The sequence below is a fragment of the Solea solea genome, chromosome 9 (genome assembly GCF_958295425.1).
Source record: "Solea solea chromosome 9, fSolSol10.1, whole genome shotgun sequence".
Classification (NCBI taxonomy): domain Eukaryota; kingdom Metazoa; phylum Chordata; class Actinopteri; order Pleuronectiformes; family Soleidae; genus Solea; species Solea solea.
The window spans coordinates 10,539,394-10,562,944 of NC_081142.1; the positions used below are offsets into that span (position 1 = coordinate 10,539,394).

General features: G+C 34.8%; 1 protein-coding gene across 1 annotated transcript; it reads left to right on the forward strand.

Moving 5' to 3' along the window:
- The first annotated feature begins 1,435 nt into the window (after window positions 1-1,435).
- On the forward strand, window positions 1,436-8,417 carry calr (calreticulin). Its single transcript, XM_058638154.1, has 9 exons — window positions 1,436-1,726; window positions 3,088-3,189; window positions 4,477-4,680; window positions 4,894-4,988; window positions 5,214-5,423; window positions 5,961-6,074; window positions 6,846-6,989; window positions 7,173-7,265; window positions 7,405-8,417. The coding sequence occupies exons 1-9, from the start codon at window positions 1,627-1,629 to the stop codon at window positions 7,645-7,647; spliced, it is 1,305 nt and encodes a 434-aa protein (XP_058494137.1). The 5' UTR covers window positions 1,436-1,626; the 3' UTR covers window positions 7,648-8,417.
- The last annotated feature ends 15,134 nt before the right edge of the window (window positions 8,418-23,551 follow it).

Sequence of the window (23,551 nt, forward strand, 5' to 3'; positions counted from 1 at the left end):
GTGCAACTCCTCAGTACAGTTGTAGGTGAAAGTCACGACACCAGAGCTTCTGAAAAATGGCATGTAGAAGTATTTTTAATTCTACACTATCGATGGCAAAGTAACGACAAACCTGCACTTGGATGTTAGCTTCTCACGGTCACGCGAGACTATCGAGGTCAAGTTTCATGCCATTTCCACAGTCAGTCACCAGAAAGAAGAAATTGATTAATCTAAGGGGGTTGTCTGTCTATGTATCTAGTCTATTTTGTTTTTAAATCCAGTGTTATTTATTTCTGTTCTTATCTTAGACAAGGTTAGATCAGGTTATATGTCACACGTTAGTACGTATTTGCATGTCAGACATGTTTGACATAATTTGTGCCCTATTTGAACATTGTTACTTTAGCTGATTATTTGGGTGGAATAGTTTAAATGCTGTCTGGATGCTTCTCCAAGTCATTAACATGACTTTTAAAAAACATCGAATGACATTGTGGTGTGAAGAGTGTGTGACAGATGACAACAGTGATGTTACTTGAAATAGTTGTGGTATTTAACCAGACCATTTGAGCATTTATTATTGTGTTTTTAATATTAGTTGCCTGATGAAAGTGTTGTTATTGTCACCATTATTGCTTCATTTAAAGAATTTATACTTTGTTACTGTGTGGCACAGTTTATTCTTCGACTTGGTTTCGGGCCTCTGCTTTACAGATTTTGCTGTTTAAATCTCTAGGGTCACATCACAAGAACTATGTGAAAAGAAATCATCACAAAAAAAATAAATACTATTAACAAAACCTGTTTTATTTAATGCAATAATGTCAGATGGGTCTGTGTACGTTTTGACTGTCCGTTTTTTCGTTTCAACCAATTGGAGGAGCCACTTTTGAGACGCTTTTCTTGACGCTTGACATGGACAGCATCCAAACACACATCTTCCTGCGAACTATGGGACAGGCACATACTTTAAAGACTCATGTTCTGACTGGACTGGAAGTAGCTGGTTGTGAAAACGATCTATCTATCTATCTATCTATCTAACAACAAAATCTAAAAACAAAATTTAATTTGGTTTTCTCATTTCTTGTTTTTTGATTTTAACAATAGAAACGAAAAAACGGCGCTTTTTCGTTTATAGATGGTATTTCCGGTTTCTCGTTAATTGGTTTAAACGAAAACACGGACGGTCAAAACGTACACGGACCCAATAATAACGCGATCTAGTTGGTACATCAACAGTTACATTCATATAAATACTATTTACGTAATTGTTGTGCCTTACTGTGATGTGTTTTGAATTGAATGCACACGCGCACGTCTTTTCATCTTCTTTCCCTGTGTGTGGATCAAGCGAACGCGTGGTCTCCTCCCATTGGCTCGGATTACTCTCCTCTGATTGGCTAAGAGCTGTGACACTTCCGTGTTGGGTTTCGGAGTCGTCGGCCAATCAGGTTCAGACATCTGTTCCGAGCCGAGAGGCGAGAAGCATCTGAGTCCCAGTGTTTGTCCTCACTGTAACATCACTGTGTGACAGAGAGCGGACACTCAAACACACAACACACCCTGTTTTAGACATATTTGAGTTTGTTGTTCGTATTTTTAATCGTTGCGACGCCTCCGCTCGTCATAACGACCGTTAGGATGCCGCCGCTGCTGCTGCCGCTGCTGCTGCTGGCCGTGTCGACCGCGTCTGTCCTGGCCGAGTCCACTGTCCATCTCCGAGAGCAGTTTGAAGATGGAGGTGAGCTAATTGGACACACAGTTGTACTATGCATCTATAATTAAACCATTTCCTTTATACGTAGGTTAAACTGCAAAAATGTCACATGGTACAGTGGTGAGTGGGTGACAAAGCCGGCAACTCTCCGTCTGTTCTGTCTGGCTTTTAAATGCGTTTAGGATTTCGTTTTTTTTTTTTGTTTTTTTTTTTTTAAATGAACGTGATGTGTAGTGACTGCAGGGCTGGAGAATAATATCGTCACCATGACTGTATTTCATCTTTGAACCCTCGCCTCTCCTCCATCACACTCTCCTCCTCCTCCCCCTCCTGCTCCTCTCTGCCCTGGTGGACATCCACTGTCTGTCCTCCCTCCTTCACCTGCCTGCTGTGACTGTCCTCCTCTTTCATCGCCACAGGGCAGCACGCTATTAGGAAAACATGTTATTACGTTGGTGAATATCGGCCATTATATGACTTGTGATAATTAAAGAAATGTTATATATATATATATATATATACATATATACATATATATATATATATATATACATATATACATATATGTATATATATATATATACATATATATATATATATACATATATATGTATATATATATATATATCATTGCATTTATCCGTGTAAATATAATAGTTTCAGTCGAAATGCAGTGCAAAGGCCCCACACACACACTTTACTGTCCTGTCCAATAATGGTAGCAATTTAAATTTAAACAAAAAAAAAAAATCTGTAGTAAGGTAACAAAAAAGAAGTGCATATATATATAAACATGTCAATAATAGGTATGAGGGAAGATTTAATTAAAAGTGTGTAAAATGATATAAATATGTAATGAAAGTGATTGTCCTCCTTTATAGGTAGTCCCTGCCTTAACAATGCTAGCCAGAGGAACATTCCACATTCATTATAGGGTGCACAAATGTATGCATGTTCAGGAGAGTGTACGTCAACACATGAAAAACAGAGTCGATGCGTCTGCAAACAGAAAACAATGTCATCACCAGTCTCTTAACAAACACAGTGCTGAGAGTGAGGCACCTGTGCACATGCATCATCACACTAAGTGGTGGATTTGTGGCTTGTGAGTTTCTTTAACTGGGCATAAACTCATTTGTGCAGATGCCTGGACAAGTCATGCAGAGGTTATTTGGACACTTTAATTAACCGTAGGTGTGACTGTGACAGGCTGTACCCTATAAACTCTCAGGATAAAGTTGTAGACTATGAATCAATGATTTTTGGGTCTGTATTTCCTACTACACTTTTATTCTATGCAACCCATATTTTTTTATACTTTTTAATATTTTGGTACAGCTCAGTGTTTGCATCATCTTTAACTGGGCATAAACTCATTTGTGCAGATGCCTGGACAAGTCGCTGGGCAGAATCCAAGCACAAGACAGACTACGGCAAGTTTGTCCTGTCGGCAGGAAAGTTCTATGGAGACGCAGAGAAAGACAAAGGTGAGTAGATAAGTCCGCTATCACCCTTACAGCCTGGATCTGTTACCCTGGTGCAAAACATTTAATTCACATAAACTTTGGTTATTAATCCTTATCTTATTTATCGTAAAGTATATTCAGTTTACTGCTCAGGTCACTTAAGTTAGAACTCACTTCCATTGCATAATAATGTGATGTGGTGTATGTATGTCCCTTTTTTTACATTTTCATTTATTTGTTAATGCCACCTTAGATGGTGGAGTAACACCAAGCTAGCACTTAGTCTGACTTAATTATAGGCAAGCGCCACCCTTAAAAGTTACAGTTGGCCTCTCAGCATAATGTAAATCAGGTGTTGTGAAAAAGAGCAGCACTTGTACTCGTCCCCTGGAGTCTGTTTATGTCCCTATAACTAAATCTGTCGTGTCATGGGAGACTTTGACTAATAACAATGGCAGTATAGAGAGAGAGAGCATGAGCTCCTATTGGCTGTTCCACTACAACTACTCTGCATAAAGGTCCCATATGGTAGCATCAACTGCTGATGCTGCAAGCAATGGAAAGACTTGGAATGAGAAACGAAACACACTAAAACCCATGTTTCTATTGGCAGAGTTGCAGAGATGAACAGGTTGCCTCAGGTCATCTGAAGATGTTTTTCTTTAAGTTCTTTATCTGTCAATGCAGCCTACAACAACAATTAACATGAGGTTACGTGAAGTCAAGCTTTGTGTAAGAATAGGCTGCAGGCGTTTAAGAAACACAAGGGAGTAACGCTTTTCTTTCGCCCAATCAGCCCAATCATTACTCTGGTACCCCAAGGGAAGGGTACTGAAAATAGAATGGTTGGGGCTGGTTATTTTGTTACTATCCCTAATGAAAACTCAACAAAATATGTACTTTACCGAACCGAACCAAACTGTTCCACTGTGGAAACACTAAAATCAAAAGTAAACTCTCTATAAGCTGGAAACTTTAAGTATAAATACTTTTTGTGACTGATGACATTAAAGTGGTGACTGGGTCAGTGGACTCACTTTTAAAAAAAAATACATGTTCCACTCAAATGGGTTTCTTCTGAAAGTATGGCGTCTTGCTGTGATTCTGAAAATGTGCCAGTATCTCACTGAAATGACCATGAGTGCAGGCAGACTCTCAGAGTTGTTCTATTACTAGTGTTTTTTTTCTCTGCACATCGTCATCACACCTTCACACAGCTGAGAAGAGGCCAGTTCAAACACTTGTGCTTTATGCTCGACTTTCTTAAATACAGACACACTGCAGTGACGCCCGTCTCTCTGTTTGCAGGTCTGCAGACGAGTCAGGACGCCCGCTTCTATGCCCTGTCCACTCGTTTCGATGACTTCAGCAACCAAGGCCAGCCTCTTGTCATCCAGTTTACTGTGAAACACGAGCAGAGCATTGACTGTGGTGGAGGATATATTAAACTGTTCCCCTCTGACCTCAACCAGGAGGAAATGCATGGAGACTCCACCTACAACATCATGTTTGGTAAGTTTGGACAGGGAAACTGAGCAACCTTGGTTTGCGCTTTCTTCCTGTGGGACAATAGTATGCAGTTCTATTAGACACCTGTCACCTTGATAACTATAGATAGAAGTCCTGTGTTGGTGTCTTATTTGTTTGAGTTTTACAGTTCTTATTTTCATCAGAGCGTCTCATTTCTTCTCACATTTTTCCTGTCTTTTATGTGGACATGTTTAGGTCCTGATATCTGTGGCCCTGGCACAAAGAAGGTTCATGTCATCTTCAACTACAAAGGCAAGAATCATTTGATCAACAAGGATATCAGGTGCAAGGTGAGACTTCAATAACCGATTGGTGTTTCAATTCGGGAAATGGCTAAAAAAAAAAAAAAAAAAGTTGTAATCACTGAAATGTAATCTTGTATGTCCTGTATTAGCAACATTGGCATTGTCCTTCACACACAAAAGCGAGTCATCAAGGACACAGACATTCATTATATGTAAATAAAGCTTTAATGAAATGACAGTACCTGCTAACATTTCCTTTCTGCCCTGCAGGATGATGAGTACACCCACTTGTACACCCTGATCGTCAACCCTGACAACACGTACGAGGTCAAAATTGACAACAAGAAGGTTGAGTCTGGAAACCTGGAGGAAGACTGGGACTTCCTGCCTCCCAAGAAAATTAAGGACCCTGAAGCCAAAAAGGCAGAAGACTGGGACGACAGAGAGAGGATTTCCGACCCCGATGACAAGAAACCAGAGGTCAGTGCGATTTGAGTTTTATTTTCAATCATTTTGCGTCTATTTGGGCCACGTGGTGGAACTCAAAGCGCGAATGTTGCCTCACAGCAAGAAGTTTGCTGGTTCGCATACTGGTTCAGGCCTTTCTGTGTGGAGTTTGTAAGTGCTCCTCCCGCAGTCCAAAAACATGCAGAGGTTATTTGGACACTTTAAATTAACCGTTGGTGTGACTGTGACAGTGAATGGTTCATAGGCTGTACCCTATGAACTCTCAGGATAAAGTTGTAGACTATGAATCAATGATTTTTGGGTCTGTATTTCCTACTTCTACACTTTTATTCTATGCAACCCATATTTATTTTATATACGTCTTAATATTCTGGTACAGCTCAGTGTTTGCATCATAAAGAATGTCTGCAGTGTTGTACCTTACTAGCACTGGGTGCACTTCCTCACTCGATGTCCCACACTTTGTCTTGTTGAACTGATCCGTTCATCCTCAGTTGGATCTGCCAAATGACTAAATGTAAATGTTATCGTATGTATTATTGTTTGTAGGAATGGGACAAACCTGAGAACATCCCAGACCCTGACGCTAAGAAGCCCGATGACTGGGACGATGAGATGGACGGAGAGTGGGAGCCACCGATGGTCACCAACCCTGATTACAAGGTGCACAGTAAATATTTATAACAATTAATGGATGATGCTTCATTCTGTAGGTTAAATAAATGCCAAGAGATTCTATCAGACAATGACTTCATGAAGACTAATCATTTAGTCATCCAGTATCATGTGACGAGTTTGTCTTAAAATGAATGACGCAGACAGTTTCAGGGAATAACTAATATTAGATGAACTAACTTTATTTCTAGAGTATGTAAGCAAACAGACTTAACACATAACTCATCAGAGTCTGACAAACATCTGATCAGAAAGAATTTACACAGCTGTGACGAAATTCAGAGCCCATAGAGGGCGCCAAATCATCACAGAGTAAGCCTTATACTTGCTAGAATGTGAAAATTAAAGATGTAGCATTACAGTGTTGTCAAAATGAAGAACATTTTAAATAAAATGAAAATACATTTCTTGTTGAAATGCTCATCACGCACTAGAAACACTAGTAAACTAATGTGTAATTTACTGAAAAATGGGGGTGAAGAATGTGATATATCAATAATAAAAAAATGGTAGCGTCACTGTCAGTAGAGCAGTGGGTCTTTTTAAATTTCATATCGCCAAAAAATCAATCCATTATTTAGAAATGTCAGTTTCAGGAGTGTTACATTCCCATTGATGACCCACCTTTCATCAGTGTTTTGTGAACTTCCACACAGCCGGCAACCCAAGACAAACCTGTCCACCAGCAGATTTGCTCTTGTAATTCCTCAGACACTCACTGTAATCTCTGTCTTGTGTGTTTGCTGTTGTTGTCCACAGGGTGAGTGGAAGCCCAGAGAAATTGACAATCCTGCCTACAAAGGAAAGTGGATTCACCCTGAGATTGACAACCCAGAGTACACGGCTGATCCTGAGATCTATAAATATGGCAGCATTGGTGTGATTGGACTGGACTTGTGGCAGGTTAGTGGACATAGAAGCTGCCTCTTAATCACTTTAGGATCGGTAAAAGGGCAGATTCTCAGATTGTCATGAAGGAAACACAGCTATTGACTCAAAGGAAATGTATCCAGAGAACGCAGTCTCAAATACCTAGTGTTAAAATGTTCATTCTCTTTCTTACTTTTTTTTTTTTTTCTCACAAAGGTCAAGTCTGGTACTATCTTTGACAATTTCCTGATCACCAATGACCCCAACCTTGCAGAAGAAATAGGCAACGACACATGGGGTAAAACTAAGGTAAGTCCAAACCTTTACTCTGTTTTCCACTTGCATGAAGTTGTAACTTTAGCACATACTGTATGTGTTAAAGGCCGTGCTTGAGAGGTGTAGCATCCAAAGAAATGTAACCTATTCTTCACTTCTCTGTGCACTCCAGGATGCAGAGAAGAAGATGAAGGAAGGTCAAGAGGAGGAGGAGAGAAAAATACGTGAGGAGGACACCATGAAGAGGAGAGAAGAGGCGAAGGACGAAGGGGAAGAAGAGGAGGGGGAAGAAGCGAAAGATGAGGAGGGGGAAGAGGAGGAAGAGGAGGGAGATGAGCAGGAGGAAGAGGAGGAGGAGGAGGAAGAGGAAGAAGATGATGAAGGAACAGACTCTAAACTCAAGGATGAGTTGTAAATGTTGTGCAGGAACTGCTTATTAAAGAACCTGGCTGTCTGAGTCAATAAGCCAATGGTGCACTGCTGGTGACTGGGAGGATGATGATGATGATGATGATGATGATAAAAGACCGTGGTGACTGACACCCGGGGTGGGGGTTGGGTGGGATGGGGTTTCTCATTAGTTTGTTTGTTTAGCAAGGAAACAGGTAAAAAATGGCACTGAATGTTCAATTCCCTGTTTTCACGTGCTACTGCTTTTGTTATTGTTCTGAAACGACAAATTGTAAAAGGAAAAGAATGAAGATGTTTGTCACAACTGGAAATTATAAAAACGTAGTGTTTCACATTTTAGACATATTGTCATGTATGTTTTGTTTTTTTATCTAGGTTTTAATGAAGTGTAATTTTGTGGTGACATGAAAAAGCTATACTTGTGGACAAGGTCATGTACATGTTTTGTTTTTTTACCTCATGTGTTTTGTTTATTTTATTACTGCCACCTTTTTTGTTTGTTGTTTGCTTGTTGTTCAACAGAGTTTGACATCATCATGCAGGTTCCTGAGTCTGTGTTAATTTATAACCTCTAATTTAAACATGGGTAAATGGCAAGGTCAGTAACTAACAATGGATGTTTGACAACCTGTTGAAAGAAGAAACTTTGTCGTCCATAGGATTGTTTGATGGGATGCCTCAAGAAAAACATTACTGTAAACTTAACTCTTTTCTCCTCAGTGCACATACTGTAGTCTCCTGTGTCTAAATAAACTGTTCTCAAACTCGGATGTATTTTAGGAGAACTTGGTGTCCTCAATTAGTTTCCTGATTTCTGATGCCACTATCTGTCACAAACGGTCCAAAAGATGATCCTTTTGTAAGAGATACATTTTGTACTAATGGTAGTTACTGAAGTGGGAAGGGTTTGATGTTGCTGTCTAAGAGAAAAAAGAAAATCTGACGGGTTCTGTTCTGACCAATAAAACCAACTGAAGGAAAATGAACAAATGAGCTTCTCAGTTTATTGTGTTCTAAACTTTTATCAGGGCCCGAGCTCTGGATCGTGTGAGGACTCAATGTATTTCTTAAGCTTTTATTCTTCTCAAATGTTCAATGTCGTCCAAATGAACATGCTTGTAAGCATATAAAATTGTTAAACCCTTAAAGGTTTTTGTCAATCAATGTAGTTATGGCACATCACCAAATTGCATTGCAATATTTGGAGGCAGACAACAAGTGAGAAAGCAGTAGAGGAAGGCAACCGAGGTGGAAAAAGGAGGGCTTGACACACAGGCTGAAATAAAGCAATGTTTTACAAAGCTGTGAAGAACTGAAACCCTAACAACAGCCTGGAACTCCTTTATGCAGTTATCCTATATGCCCGTACAAGTTCTGGAGGAGCCACTTACAAAGACCTGCTTTGATGACCGAAGGCATGAGCCAATCACCGTCCTGGATGACATGCCAGAGTAGTAAAGTAGGAGGATGCTTTGTGATAGTTTCACAAGGAGTATAAACAGACACTAGAAACTTATGTAGTGATTGTGCCTGCTTCTTGCTGCTGATTTTGGGATTTTTTGACGACATACTAACATATTACTCTTTTTGTCACATTTTGGACAACATACCAAAATATGACTCTTTTGTCAAAATTTAGACGACATACTGACCTATGACTTTTTTGTCAAATTTTGGACGACATACTAACCTATGACTTTTTTGTCAAAATTTGGACGACATACTTAACTACGACTTTTTTATGTCTTTTTGGACGACATACTATCCTATGACTCTTTTGTCAAAATTTGGACGACATACTGACCTATGACTATTTTGTCACATTTTGGACGACATACAAACCTATGACTTTTTTGTCAAAATTTAAACGACATACTAACCGATGACTTTTTTGTCAAATTATGGACTACATACTAACCTATGACTTTTTAGTCAACTTTTGAACGACATACTAACCTATGACTTTTTTGTCAAAATGTGGACGACATACTTAACTACGACTTTTTTATGTCTTTTTGGATGACATACTAACCTATGACTTTTTTGTCAAAATTTGGACGACATACTAACCTATGACTTTTTTGTCAAATTTTGGAAGACATACTTACCTATGACTTTTTTGTCAAAATTAGGACGACATACTTAACTACGACTTTTTTATGTCTTTTTGGACGACATACTATCCTATGACTCTTTTGTCAAAATTTGGACGACATACTGACCTATGACTATTTTGTCACATTTTGGACGACATACTAACCTATGACTTTTTTGTCAAAATTTAAACGACATACTAACCGATGACTTTTTTGTCAAATTTTGAACGACATACTAACCTATGACTTTTTTGTCAAATTTTGGACGAGATACTAACCCATGACTTTTTTGTCAACTTTTGAACGACATACTAACCTATGACTTTTTTGTCCAATTTTGGACGACATACTAACCTATGACTTTTTTGTCAACTTTTGAACGACATACTAACCTATGACTTTTTTGTCACATTGTGGACGACATACTAACCTATGACTATTTTGTCACATTTTGGACGACATACTAACCTATGACTTTTTTGTCAAAATTTGGACGACATACTAACCTATGACTTTTTTGTCAAAATTTGGAAGACATACTAACCTATGACTTTTTTTCCAAATTTGGACGACATACTAACCTATGACTATTTTGTCACATTTTGGACGACATACTAACCTATGACTTTTTTGTCAAAATTTAAACGACATACTAACCCATGACTTTTTTTTCAAATTTTGAACGACATACAAACCTATGACTTTTTTGTCAAATTTTGGACGACATACTAACCCATGACTTTTTTGTCAACTTTTGAACGACATACTAACCTATGACTTTTTTGTCCAATTTTGGACGACATACTAACCTATGACTTTTTTGTCAACTTTTGAACGACATACTAACCTATGACTTTTTTGTCACATTTTGGACGACATACTAACCTATGACGTTTTTGTCACATTCTGGACGACATACTAACCTACGACTTTTTTGTCAAAATTTGGACGACATACTAACCTATGACTATTTTGACCCATTTTGGACGACATACTAACCTATGACTTTTTTGTCAAAATTTGGACGACATACTAACCTATGACTTTTTTGTCAAAATTTGGAAGACATACTAACCTATGACTTTTTTTCCAAATTTGGACGACATATTAACCTATGACTATTTTGTCACATTTTGGACGACATACTAACCTATGACTTTTTTGTCAAAATTTAAACGACATACTAACCCATGACTTTTTTTTCAAATTTTGAACGACATACAAACCTATGACTTTTTTGTCAAATTTTGGACGACATACTAACCTATGACTTTTTTGTCACATTTTGGACGACATACTAACCTATGACTTTTTTGTCAAATCTTGGACAACATACTAAACTACGACTTTTTTATGTCTTTTTGGATGACATACTAACCTATGACTTTTTTGTCAAAATTTGGACGACATACGAAACTACGACTTTTTTATGTCTTTTTGGAAGACATATTAACCTATGACTTTTTTGTCAAATTTTGAACGACATACTAACCTATGACTTTTTGTCCAATTTTGGACGACATGCTAACCTATTACTTTTTTGTCAACTTTTGAACAACATACTAACCTATGACTTTTTTGTCACATTTTGGACGACATACTAACCTATGACTATTTTGTCACATTTTGGACGACATACTAACCTATGACTTTTTTGTCAAAATTTGGACGACATACTAACCTATGACTTTTTTGTCCAATTTTGGACGACATACTAACCTATGACTTTTTTGTCACATTTTGGACGACATACTAACCTATGACGTTTTTGTCAAAATTTGAACGACATATTAACCTATGACTTTTTTGTCAAATTTTGAACTACATACTAACCTATTACTTTTTTGTCAACTTTTGAACAACATACTAACCTATGACTTTTTTGTCACATTGTGGACGACATACTAACCTATGACTATTTTGTCACATTTTGGACGACATACTAACCTATGACTTTTTTGTCACATTTTGGACGACATACTAACCTATGACTTTTTTGTCACATTTTGGACGACATACTAACCTATGACTTTTTTGTCACATTTTGGACAACATACTAACCTATGACGTTTTTGTCAAAATTTGGACGACATACTAACCTATAACTTTTTTGTCAAATTTTGAACGACATATTAACCTATGACTTTTTTGTCAAATTTTGAACGACATACTTAACTACGACTTTTTTATGTCTTTTTGGACGACATACTATCCTATGACTCTTTTGTCAAAATTTGGACGACATACTGACCTATGACTATTTTATCACATTTTGGACGACATACTAACCTATGACTTTTTTGTCAAAATTTGGAAGACATACTAACCCATGACTTTTTTGTCAACTTTTGAACGACATACTAACCTATGACTTTTTTGTCCAATTTTGGACGACATACTAACCTATGACTTTTTTGTCAACTTTTGAACGACATACTAACCTATGACTTTTTTTCCAAATTTGGACGACATACTAACCTATGACTATTTTGTCACATTTTGGACGACATACTAACCTATGACGTTTTTGTCAAAATTTAAACGACATACTAACCCATGACTTTTTTTTCAAATTTTGAACGACATACAAACCTATGACTTTTTTGTCAAATTTTGGACGACATACTAACCCATGACTTTTTTGTCAACTTTTGAACGACATACTAACCTATGACTTTTTTGTCCAATTTTGGACGACATACTAACCTATGACTTTTTTGTCAACTTTTGAACGACATACTAACCTATGACTTTTTTGTCACATTTTGGACGACATACTAACCTATGACGTTTTTGTCACATTTTGGACGACATACTAACCTATGACTTTTTTGTCAAAATTTGGACGACATACTAACCTATGACTTTTTTGTCACATTGTGGACGACATACTAACCTATGACTATTTTGACCCATTTTGGACGACATACTAACCTATGACTTTTTTGTCAAAATTTGGACGACATACTAACCTATGACTTTTTTGTCAAAATTTGGAAGACATACTAACCTATGACTTTTTTTCCAAATTTGGACGACATACTAACCTATGACTATTTTGTCACATTTTGGACGACATACTAACCTATGACTTTTTTGTCAAAATTTAAACGACATACTAACCCATGACTTTTTTTTCAAATTTTGAACGACATACAAACCTATGACTTTTTTGTCAAATTTTGGACGACATACTAACCTATGACTTTTTAGTCAACTTTTGAACGACATACTAACCTATGACTTTTTTGTCACATTTTGGACGACATACTAACCTATGACTTTTTTGTCAAATCTTGGACAACATACTAAACTACGACTTTTTTATGTCTTTTTGGATGACATACTAACCTATGACTTTTTTGTCAAAATTTGGACGACATACGAAACTACGACTTTTTTATGTCTTTTTGGAAGACATATTAACCTATGACTTTTTTGTCAAATTTTGAACGACATACTAACCTATGACTTTTTGTCCAATTTTGGACGACATACTAACCTATTACTTTTTTGTCAACTTTTGAACAACATACTAACCTATGACTTTTTTGTCACATTTTGGACGACATACTAACCTATGACTATTTTGTCACATTTTGGACGACATACTAACCTATGACTTTTTTGTCAAAATTTGGACGACATACTAACCTATGACTTTTTTGTCCAATTTTGGACGACATACTAACCTATGACTTTTTTGTCAACTTTTGAACGACATACTAACCTATGACTTTTTTGTCACATTTTGGACGACATACTAACCTATGACGTTTTTGTCAAAATTTGAACGACATATTAACCTATGACTTTTTTGTCAAATTTTGAACTACATACTAACCTATTACTTTTTTGTCAACTTTTGAACAACATACTAACCTATGACTTTTTTGTCACATTGTGGACGACATACTAACCTATGACTATTTTGTCACATTTTGGACGACATACTAACCTATGACTTTTTTGTGACATTTTGGACGACATACTAACCTATGACGTTTTTGTCAAAATTTGGACGACATACTAACCTATAACTTTTTTGTCAAATTTTGAACGACATATTAACCTATGACTTTTTTGTCACATTTTGGACGACATACTAACCTATGACTATTTTGTCACATTTTGGACGACATACTAACCTATGACTTTTTTGTCAAAATTTGGACGACATACTAACCTATGACTTTTTTTTCCAATTTTGGACGACATACTATCTATGACTTTTTTGTCAACTTTTGAACGACATACTAACCTATGACTTTTTTGTCACATTTTGGACGACATACTAACCTATGACGTTTTTGTCAAAATTTGAACGACATATTAACCTATGACTTTTTTGTCAAATTTTGAACTACATACTAACCTATTACTTTTTTGTCAACTTTTGAACAACATACTAACCTATGACTTTTTTGTCACATTGTGGACGACATACTAACCTATGACTATTTTGTCACATTTTGGACGACATACTAACCTATGACTTTTTTGTCACATTTTGGACGACATACTAACCTATGACGTTTTTGTCAAATTTTGAACGACATACAAACCTATGACTTTTTTGTCAAATTTTGGACGACATACTAACCTATGACTTTTTAGTCAACTTTTGAACGACATACTAACCTATGACTTTTTTGTCACATTTTGGACGACATACTAACCTATGACTTTTTTGTCAAATCTTGGACAACATACTAAACTACGACTTTTTTATGTCTTTTTGGATGACATACTAACCTATGACTTTTTTGTCAAAATTTGGACGACATACGAAACTTCGACTTTTTTATGTCTTTTTGGAAGACATATTAACCTATGACTTTTTTGTGACATTTTGAACGACATACTAACCTATGACTTTTTGTCCAATTTTGGACGACATACTAACCTATTACTTTTTTGTCAACTTTTGAACAACATACTAACCTATGACTTTTTTGTCACATTTTGGACGACATACTAACCTATGACTATTTTGTCACATTTTGGACGACATACTAACCTATGACTTTTTTGTGACATTTTGGACGACATACTAACCTATGACGTTTTTGTCAAAATTTGGACGACATACTAACCTATAACTTTTTTGTCAAATTTTGAACGACATATTAACCTATGACTTTTTTGTCACATTTTGGACGACATACTAACCTATGACTATTTTGTCACATTTTGGACGACATACTAACCTATGACTTTTTTGTCAAAATTTGGACGACATACTAACCTATGACTTTTTTGTCCAATTTTGGACGACATACTATCTATGACTTTTTTGTCAAAATTTGGACGACATACTTAACTACGACTTTTTTATGTCTTTTTGGACGACATACTATCCTATGACTCTTTTGTCAAAATTTGGACGACATACTGACCTATGACTATTTTGTCACATTTTGGACGACATACTAACCTATGACTTTTTTGTCAAATTTTGGACGACATACTAACCAATGACGTTTTTGTCAAAATTTGGACGACATACTAACCTATAACTTTTTTGTCAAATTTTGAACGACATATTAACCTATGACTTTTTTGTCAAATTTTGAACGACATACTAACCTATGACTTTTTTGTCAAAATTTGGACGACATACTTAACTACGACTTTTTTATGTCTTTTTGGACGACATACTGTCCTATGACTCTTTTGTCAAAATTTGGACGACATACTGACCTATGACTATTTTGTCACATTTTGGACGACATACTAACCTATGACTTTTTTGTCAAAATTTGGAAGACATACTAACCTATGACTTTTTTTCCAAATTTGGACGACATACTAACCTATGACTATTTTGTCACATTTTGGACGACATACTAACCTATGACTTTTTTGTCAAATTTTGGACGACATACTAAACTATGACTTTTTTGTCAAATTATGGACTACATACTAACCTATGACTTTTTAGTCAACTTTTGAACGACATACTAACCTATGACGTTTTTGTCAAAATTTGGACGACATACTAACCTATAACTTTTTTGTCAAATTTTGAACGACATATTAACCTATGACTTTTTTGTCAAATTTTGAACGACATACTAACCTATGACTTTTTTGTCAAAATTTGGACGACATACTTAACTACGACTTTTTTATGTCTTTTTGGACGACATACTGTCCTATGACTCTTTTGTCAAAATTTGGACGACATACTGACCTATGACTATTTTGTCACATTTTGGACGACATACTAACCTATGACTTTTTTGTCAAAATTTGGAAGACATACTAACCTATGACTTTTTTTCCAAATTTGGACGACATACTAACCTATGACTATTTTGTCACATTTTGGACGACATACTAACCTATGACTTTTTTGTCAAATTTTGGACGACATACTAAACTATGACTTTTTTGTCAAATTATGGACTACATACTAACCTATGACTTTTTAGTCAACTTTTGAACGACATACTAACCTATGACTTTTTGTCACATTTTGGACGACATACTAACCTATGACTTTTTTGTCAAATTTTGGACAACATACTAAACTACGACTTTTTTATGTCTTTTTGGATGACATACTAACCTATGACTTTTTTGTCAAAATTTGGACGACATACTAAACTATGACTTTTTTGTCAAATTATGGACTACATACTAACCTATGACTTTTTAGTCAACTTTTGAACGACATACTAACCTATGACTTTTTGTCACATTTTGGACGACATACTAACCTATGACTTTTTTGTCAAATTTTGGACAACATACTAAACTACGACTTTTTTATGTCTTTTTGGAAGACATATTAACCTATGACTTTTTGTCCAATTTTGGACGACATACTAACCTATTACTTTTTTGTCAACTTTTGAACGACATACTAACCTATGACTTTTTTGTCACATTTTGGACAACATACTAACCGATGACGTTTTTGTCAAAATTTGGACGACATACTAACCTATAACTTTTTTGTCAAATTTTGAACGACATATTAACCTATGACTTTTTTGTCAAATTTTGAACGACATACTAACCTATTACTTTTTTGTCAACTTTTGAACAACATACTAACCTATGACTTTTTTGTCACATTGTGGACGACATACTAACCTATGACTATTTTGTCACATTTTGGACGACATACTAACCTATGACTTTTTTGTCAAAATTTGGAAGACATACTAAACTATGACTTTTTTGTCAAATTATGGACTACATACTAACCTATGACTTTTTTGTCAAATTTTGGACGACATACTAACCTATGACTTTTTTGTCAAAATTTGGACGACATACTTAACTACGACTTTTTTATGTCTTTTTGGACGACATACTGTCCTATGACTCTTTTGTCAAAATTTGGACGACATACTGACCTATGACTATTTTGTCACATTTTGGACGACATACTAACCTATGACTTTTTTGTCAAAATTTGGAAGACATACTAACCTATGACTTTTTTTTCCAAATTTGGACGACATACTAACCTATGACTATTTTGTCACATTTTGGACGACATACTAACCTATGACTTTTTTGTCAAAATTTAAACGACATACTAACCCATGACTTTTTTTTCAAATTTTGAACGACATACAAACCTATGACTTTTTTGTCAAATTTTGGACAACATACTAAACTATGACTTTTTTGTCAAATTATGGACTACATACTAACCTATGACTTTTTAGTCAACTTTTGAACGACATACTAACCTATGACTTTTTGTCACATTTTGGACGACATACTAACCTATGACTTTTTTGTCAAATTTTGGACAACATACTAAACTACGACTTTTTTATGTCTTTTTGGATGACATACTAACCTATGACTTTTTTGTCAAAATTTGGACGACATACTAAACTATGACTTTTTTGTCAAATTATGGACTACATACTAACCTATGACTTTTTAGTCAACTTTTGAACGACATACTAACCTATGACTTTTTGTCACATTTTGGACGACATACAAACCTATGACTTTTTTGTCAAATTTTGGACAACATACTAAACTACGACTTTTTTATGTCTTTTTGGAAGACATATTAACCTATGACTTTTTGTCCAATTTTGGACGACATACTAACCTATTACTTTTTTGTCAACTTTTGAACAACATACTAACCTATGACTTTTTTGTCACATTTTGGACGACATACTAACCTATGACTATTTTGTCACATTTTGGACGACATACTAACCTATGACTTTTATGTCAAAATTTGGACGACATACTAACCTATGACTTTTTTGTCCAATTTTGGACGACATACTAACCTATGACTTTTTTGTCAACTTTTGAACGACATACTAACCTATGACTTTTTTGTCACATTTTGGACAACATACTAACCGATGATGTTTTTGTCAAAATTTGGACGACATACTAACCTATAACTTTTTTGTCAAATTTTGAACGACATATTAACCTATGACTTTTTTGTCAAATTTTAAACGACATACTAACCTATTACTTTTTTGTCAACTTTTGAACAACATACTAACCTCTGACTTTTTTGTCACATTGTGGACGACATACTAACCTATGACTATTTTGTCACATTTTGGACGACATACTAACCTATGACTTTTTTGTCAAATTTTGAACGACATACTAACCTATGACTTTTTGTCCAATTTTGGACGACATACTAACCTATTACTTTTTTGTCAACTTTTGAACAACATACTAACCTATGACTTTTTTGTCACATTTTGGACGACATACTAACCTATGACTATTTTGTCACATTTTGGACGACATACTAACCTATGACTTTTTTGTCAAAATTTGGACGACATACTAACCTATGACTTTTTTGTCCAATTTTGGACGACATACTAACCTATGACTTTTTTGTCAACTTTTGAACGACATACTAACCTATGACTTTTTTGTCACATTTTGGACGACATACTAACCTATGACGTTTTTGTCAAAATTTGAACGACATATTAACCTATGACTTTTTTGTCAAATTTTGAACTACATACTTACCTATTACTTTTTTGTCAACTTTTGAACAACATACTAACCTATGACTTTTTTGTCACATTGTGGACGACATACTAACCTATGACTATTTTGTCAAATTTTGGACGACATACTAACCTATGACTTTTTTGTGACATTTTGGACGACATACTAACCTATGACGTTTTTGTCAAAATTTGGACGACATACTAACCTATAACTTTTTTGTCAAATTTTGAACGACATATTAACCTATGACTTTTTTGTCACATTTTGGACGACATACTAACCTATGACTATTTTGTCACATTTTGGACGACATACTAACCTATGACTTTTTTGTCAAAATTTGGACGACATACTAACCTATGACTTTTTTTTCCAATTTTGGACGACATACTATCTATGACTTTTTTGTCAACTTTTGAACGACATACTAACCTATGACTTTTTTGTCACATTTTGGACGACATACTAACCTATGACGTTTTTGTCAAAATTTGAACGACATATTAACCTATGACTTTTTTGTCAAATTTTGAACTACATACTAACCTATTACTTTTTTGTCAACTTTTGAACAACATACTAACCTATGACTTTTTTGTCACATTGTGGACGACATACTAACCTATGACTATTTTGTCACATTTTGGACGACATACTAACCTATGACTTTTTTGTCACATTTTGGACGACATACTAACCTATGACGTTTTTGTCAAATTTTTAACGACATACAAACCTATGACTTTTTTGTCAAATTTTGGACGACATACTAACCTATGACTTTTTAGTCAACTTTTGAACGACATACTAACCTATGACTTTTTTGTCACATTTTGGACGACATACTAACCTATGACTTTTTTGTCAAATCTTGGACAACATACTAAACTACGACTTTTTTATGTCTTTTTGGATGACATACTAACCTATGACTTTTTTGTCAAAATTTGGACGACATACGAAACTTCGACTTTTTTATGTCTTTTTGGAAGACATATTAACCTATGACTTTTTTGTGACATTTTGAACGACATACTAACCTATGACTTTTTGTCCAATTTTGGACGACATACTAACCTATTACTTTTTTGTCAACTTTTGAACAACATACTAACCTATGACTTTTTTGTCACATTTTGGACGACATACTAACCTATGACTATTTTGTCACATTTTGGACGACATACTAACCTATGACTTTTTTGTGACATTTTGGACGACATACTAACCTATGACGTTTTTGTCAAAATTTGGACGACATACTAACCTATAACTTTTTTGTCAAATTTTGAACGACATATTAACCTATGACTTTTTTGTCACATTTTGGACGACATACTAACCTATGACTATTTTGTCACATTTTGGACGACATACTAACCTATGACTTTTTTGTCAAAATTTGGACGACATACTAACCTATGACTTTTTTGTCCAATTTTGGACGACATACTATCTATGACTTTTTTGTCAACTTTTGAACGACATACTAACCTATGACTTTTTTGTCACATTTTGGACGACATATTAACCTATGACCTTTTTGTCAAAATTTGAACGACATATTAACCTATGACTTTTTTGTCAAATTTTGAACTACATACTAACCTATTACTTTTTTGTCAACTTTTGAACAACATACTAACCTATGACTTTTTTGTCACATTGTGGACGACATACTAACCTATGACTATTTTGTCACATTTTGGACGACATACTAACCTATGACTTTTTTGTCACATTTTGGACGACATACTAACCTATGACGTTTTTGTCAAAATTTGGACGACATACTAACCTATGACTTTTTTGTCAAATTTTGGACAACATACTAAACTACGACTTTTTTATGTCTTTTTGGAAGACATATTAACCTATGACTTTTTGTCCAATTTTGGACGACATACTAACCTATTACTTTTTTGTCAACTTTTGAACGACATACTAACCTATGACTTTTTTGTCACATTTTGGACAACATACTAACCGATGACGTTTTTGTCAAAATTTGGACGACATACTAACCTATAACTTTTTTGTCAAATTTTGAACGACATATTAACCTATGACTTTTTGTCCAATTTTGGACGACATACTAACCTATTACTTTTTTGTCAACTTTTGAACAACATACTAACCTATGACTTTTTTGTCACATTTTGGACGACATACTAACCTATGACTATTTTGTCACATTTTGGACGACATACTAACCTATGACTTTTTTGTCCAATTTTGGACGACATACTAACCTATGACTTTTTTGTCAACTTTTGAACGACATACTAACCTATGACTTTTTTGTCACATTTTGGACGACATACTAACCTATGACGTTTTCGTCAAAATTTGAACGACATATTAACCTATGACTTTTTTGTCAAATTTTGAACTACATACTAACCTATTACTTTTTTGTCAACTTTTGAACAACATACTAACCTATGACTTTTTTGTCACATTTTGGACGACATACTAACCTATGACGTTTTTGTCAAAATTTGGACGACATACTAACCTATAACTTTTTTGTCAAATTTTGAACGACATATTAACCTATGACTTTTTTGTCAAATTTTGAACTACATACTAACCTATTACTTTTTTGTCAACTTTTGAACAACATACTAACCTATGACTTTTTTGTCACATTTTGGACGACATACTAACCTATGACGTTTTTGTCAAAATTTGGACGACATACTAACCTATAACTTTTTTGTCAAATTTTGAACGACATATTAACCTATGACTTTTTTGTCAAATTTTGAACGACATACTAACCTATGACTTTTTTGTCAAAATTTGGACGACATACTTAACTACGACTTTTTTATGTCTTTTTGGACGACATACTATCCTATGACTCTTTTGTCAAAATTTGGACGACATACTGACCTATGACTATTTTGTCACATTTTGGACGACATACTAACCTATGACTTTTTTGTCACATTTTGGACGACATACTAACCAATGACGTTTTTGTCAAAATTTGGACGACATACTAACCTATAACTTTTTTGTCAAATTTTGAACGACATATTAACCTATGACTTTTTTGTCAAATTTTGAACGACATACTAACCTATGACTTTTTTGTCAAAATTTGGACGACATACTTAACTACGACTTTTTTATGTCTTTTTGGACGACATACTGTCCTATGACTCTTTTGTCAAAATTTGGACGACATACTGACCTATGACTATTTTGTCACATTTTGGACGACATACTAACCTATGACTTTTTTGTCAAAATTTGGAAGACATACTAACCTATGACTTTTTTTCCAAATTTGGACGACATACTAACCTATGACTATTTTGTCACATTTTGGACGACATACTAACCTATGACTTTTTTGTCAAATTTTGGACGACATACTAAACTATGACTTTTTTGTCAAATTATGGACTACATACTAACCTATGACTTTTTAGTCAACTTTTGAACGACATACTAACCTATGACTTTTTGTCACATTTTGGACGACATACTAACCTATGACTTTTTTGTCAAATTTTGGACAACATACTAAACTACGACTTTTTTATGTCTTTTTGGATGACATACTAACCTATGACTTTTTTGTCAAAATTTGGACGACATACTAAACTATGACTTTTTTGTCAAATTATGGACTACATACTAACCTATGACTTTTTAGTCAACTTTTGAACGACATACTAACCTATGACTTTTTGTCACATTTTGGACGACATACTAACCTATGACTTTTTTGTCAAATTTTGGACAACATACTAAACTACGACTTTTTTATGTCTTTTTGGAAGACATATTAACCTATGACTTTTTGTCCAATTTTGGACGACATACTAACCTATTACTTTTTTGTCAACTTTTGAACGACATACTAACCTATGACTTTTTTGTCACATTTTGGACAACATACTAACCGATGACGTTTTTGTCAAAATTTGGACGACATACTAACCTATAACTTTTTTGTCAAATTTTGAACGACATATTAACCTATGACTTTTTTGTCAAATTTTGAACGACATACTAACCTATTACTTTTTTGTCAACTTTTGAACAACATACTAACCTATGACTTTTTTGTCACATTGTGGACGACATACTAACCTATGACTATTTTGTCACATTTTGGACGACATACTAACCTATGACTTTTTTGTCAAAATTTGGAAGACATACTAAACTATGACTTTTTTGTCAAATTATGGACTACATACTAACCTATGACTTTTTTGTCCAATTTTGGACGACATACTAACCTATGACTTTTTTGTCAAAATTTGGACGACATACTTAACTACGACTTTTTTATGTCTTTTTGGACGACATACTGTCCTATGACTCTTTTGTCAAAATTTGGACGACATACTGACCTATGACTATTTTGTCACATTTTGGACGACATACTAACCTATGACTTTTTTGTCAAAATTTGGAAGACATACTAACCTATGACTTTTTTTTCCAAATTTGGACGACATACTAACCTATGACTATTTTGTCACATTTTGGACGACATACTAACCTATGACTTTTTTGTCAAAATTTAAACGACATACTAACCCATGACTTTTTTTTCAAATTTTGAACGACATACAAACCTATGACTTTTTTGTCAAATTTTGGACAACATACTAAACTATGACTTTTTTGTCAAATTATGGACTACATACTAACCTATGACTTTTTAGTCAACTTTTGAACGACATACTAACCTATGACTTTTTGTCACATTTTGGACGACATACTAACCTATGACTTTTTTGTCAAATTTTGGACAACATACTAAACTACGACTTTTTTATGTCTTTTTGGATGACATAC

Coding starts and splice junctions, on each gene's coding strand:
- calr (XM_058638154.1), top strand. CDS start 1,627: ATGCCGCCGCTGCTGCTGCCGCTGCTGCTGCTGGCCGTGTCGACCGCG. Junction 4,989..5,213: donor ACAAGGATATCAGGTGCAAG/GTGAGACTTCAA, acceptor TCTGCCCTGCAG/GATGATGAGTACACCCACTT. Junction 7,266..7,404: donor ACACATGGGGTAAAACTAAG/GTAAGTCCAAAC, acceptor TGTGCACTCCAG/GATGCAGAGAAGAAGATGAA.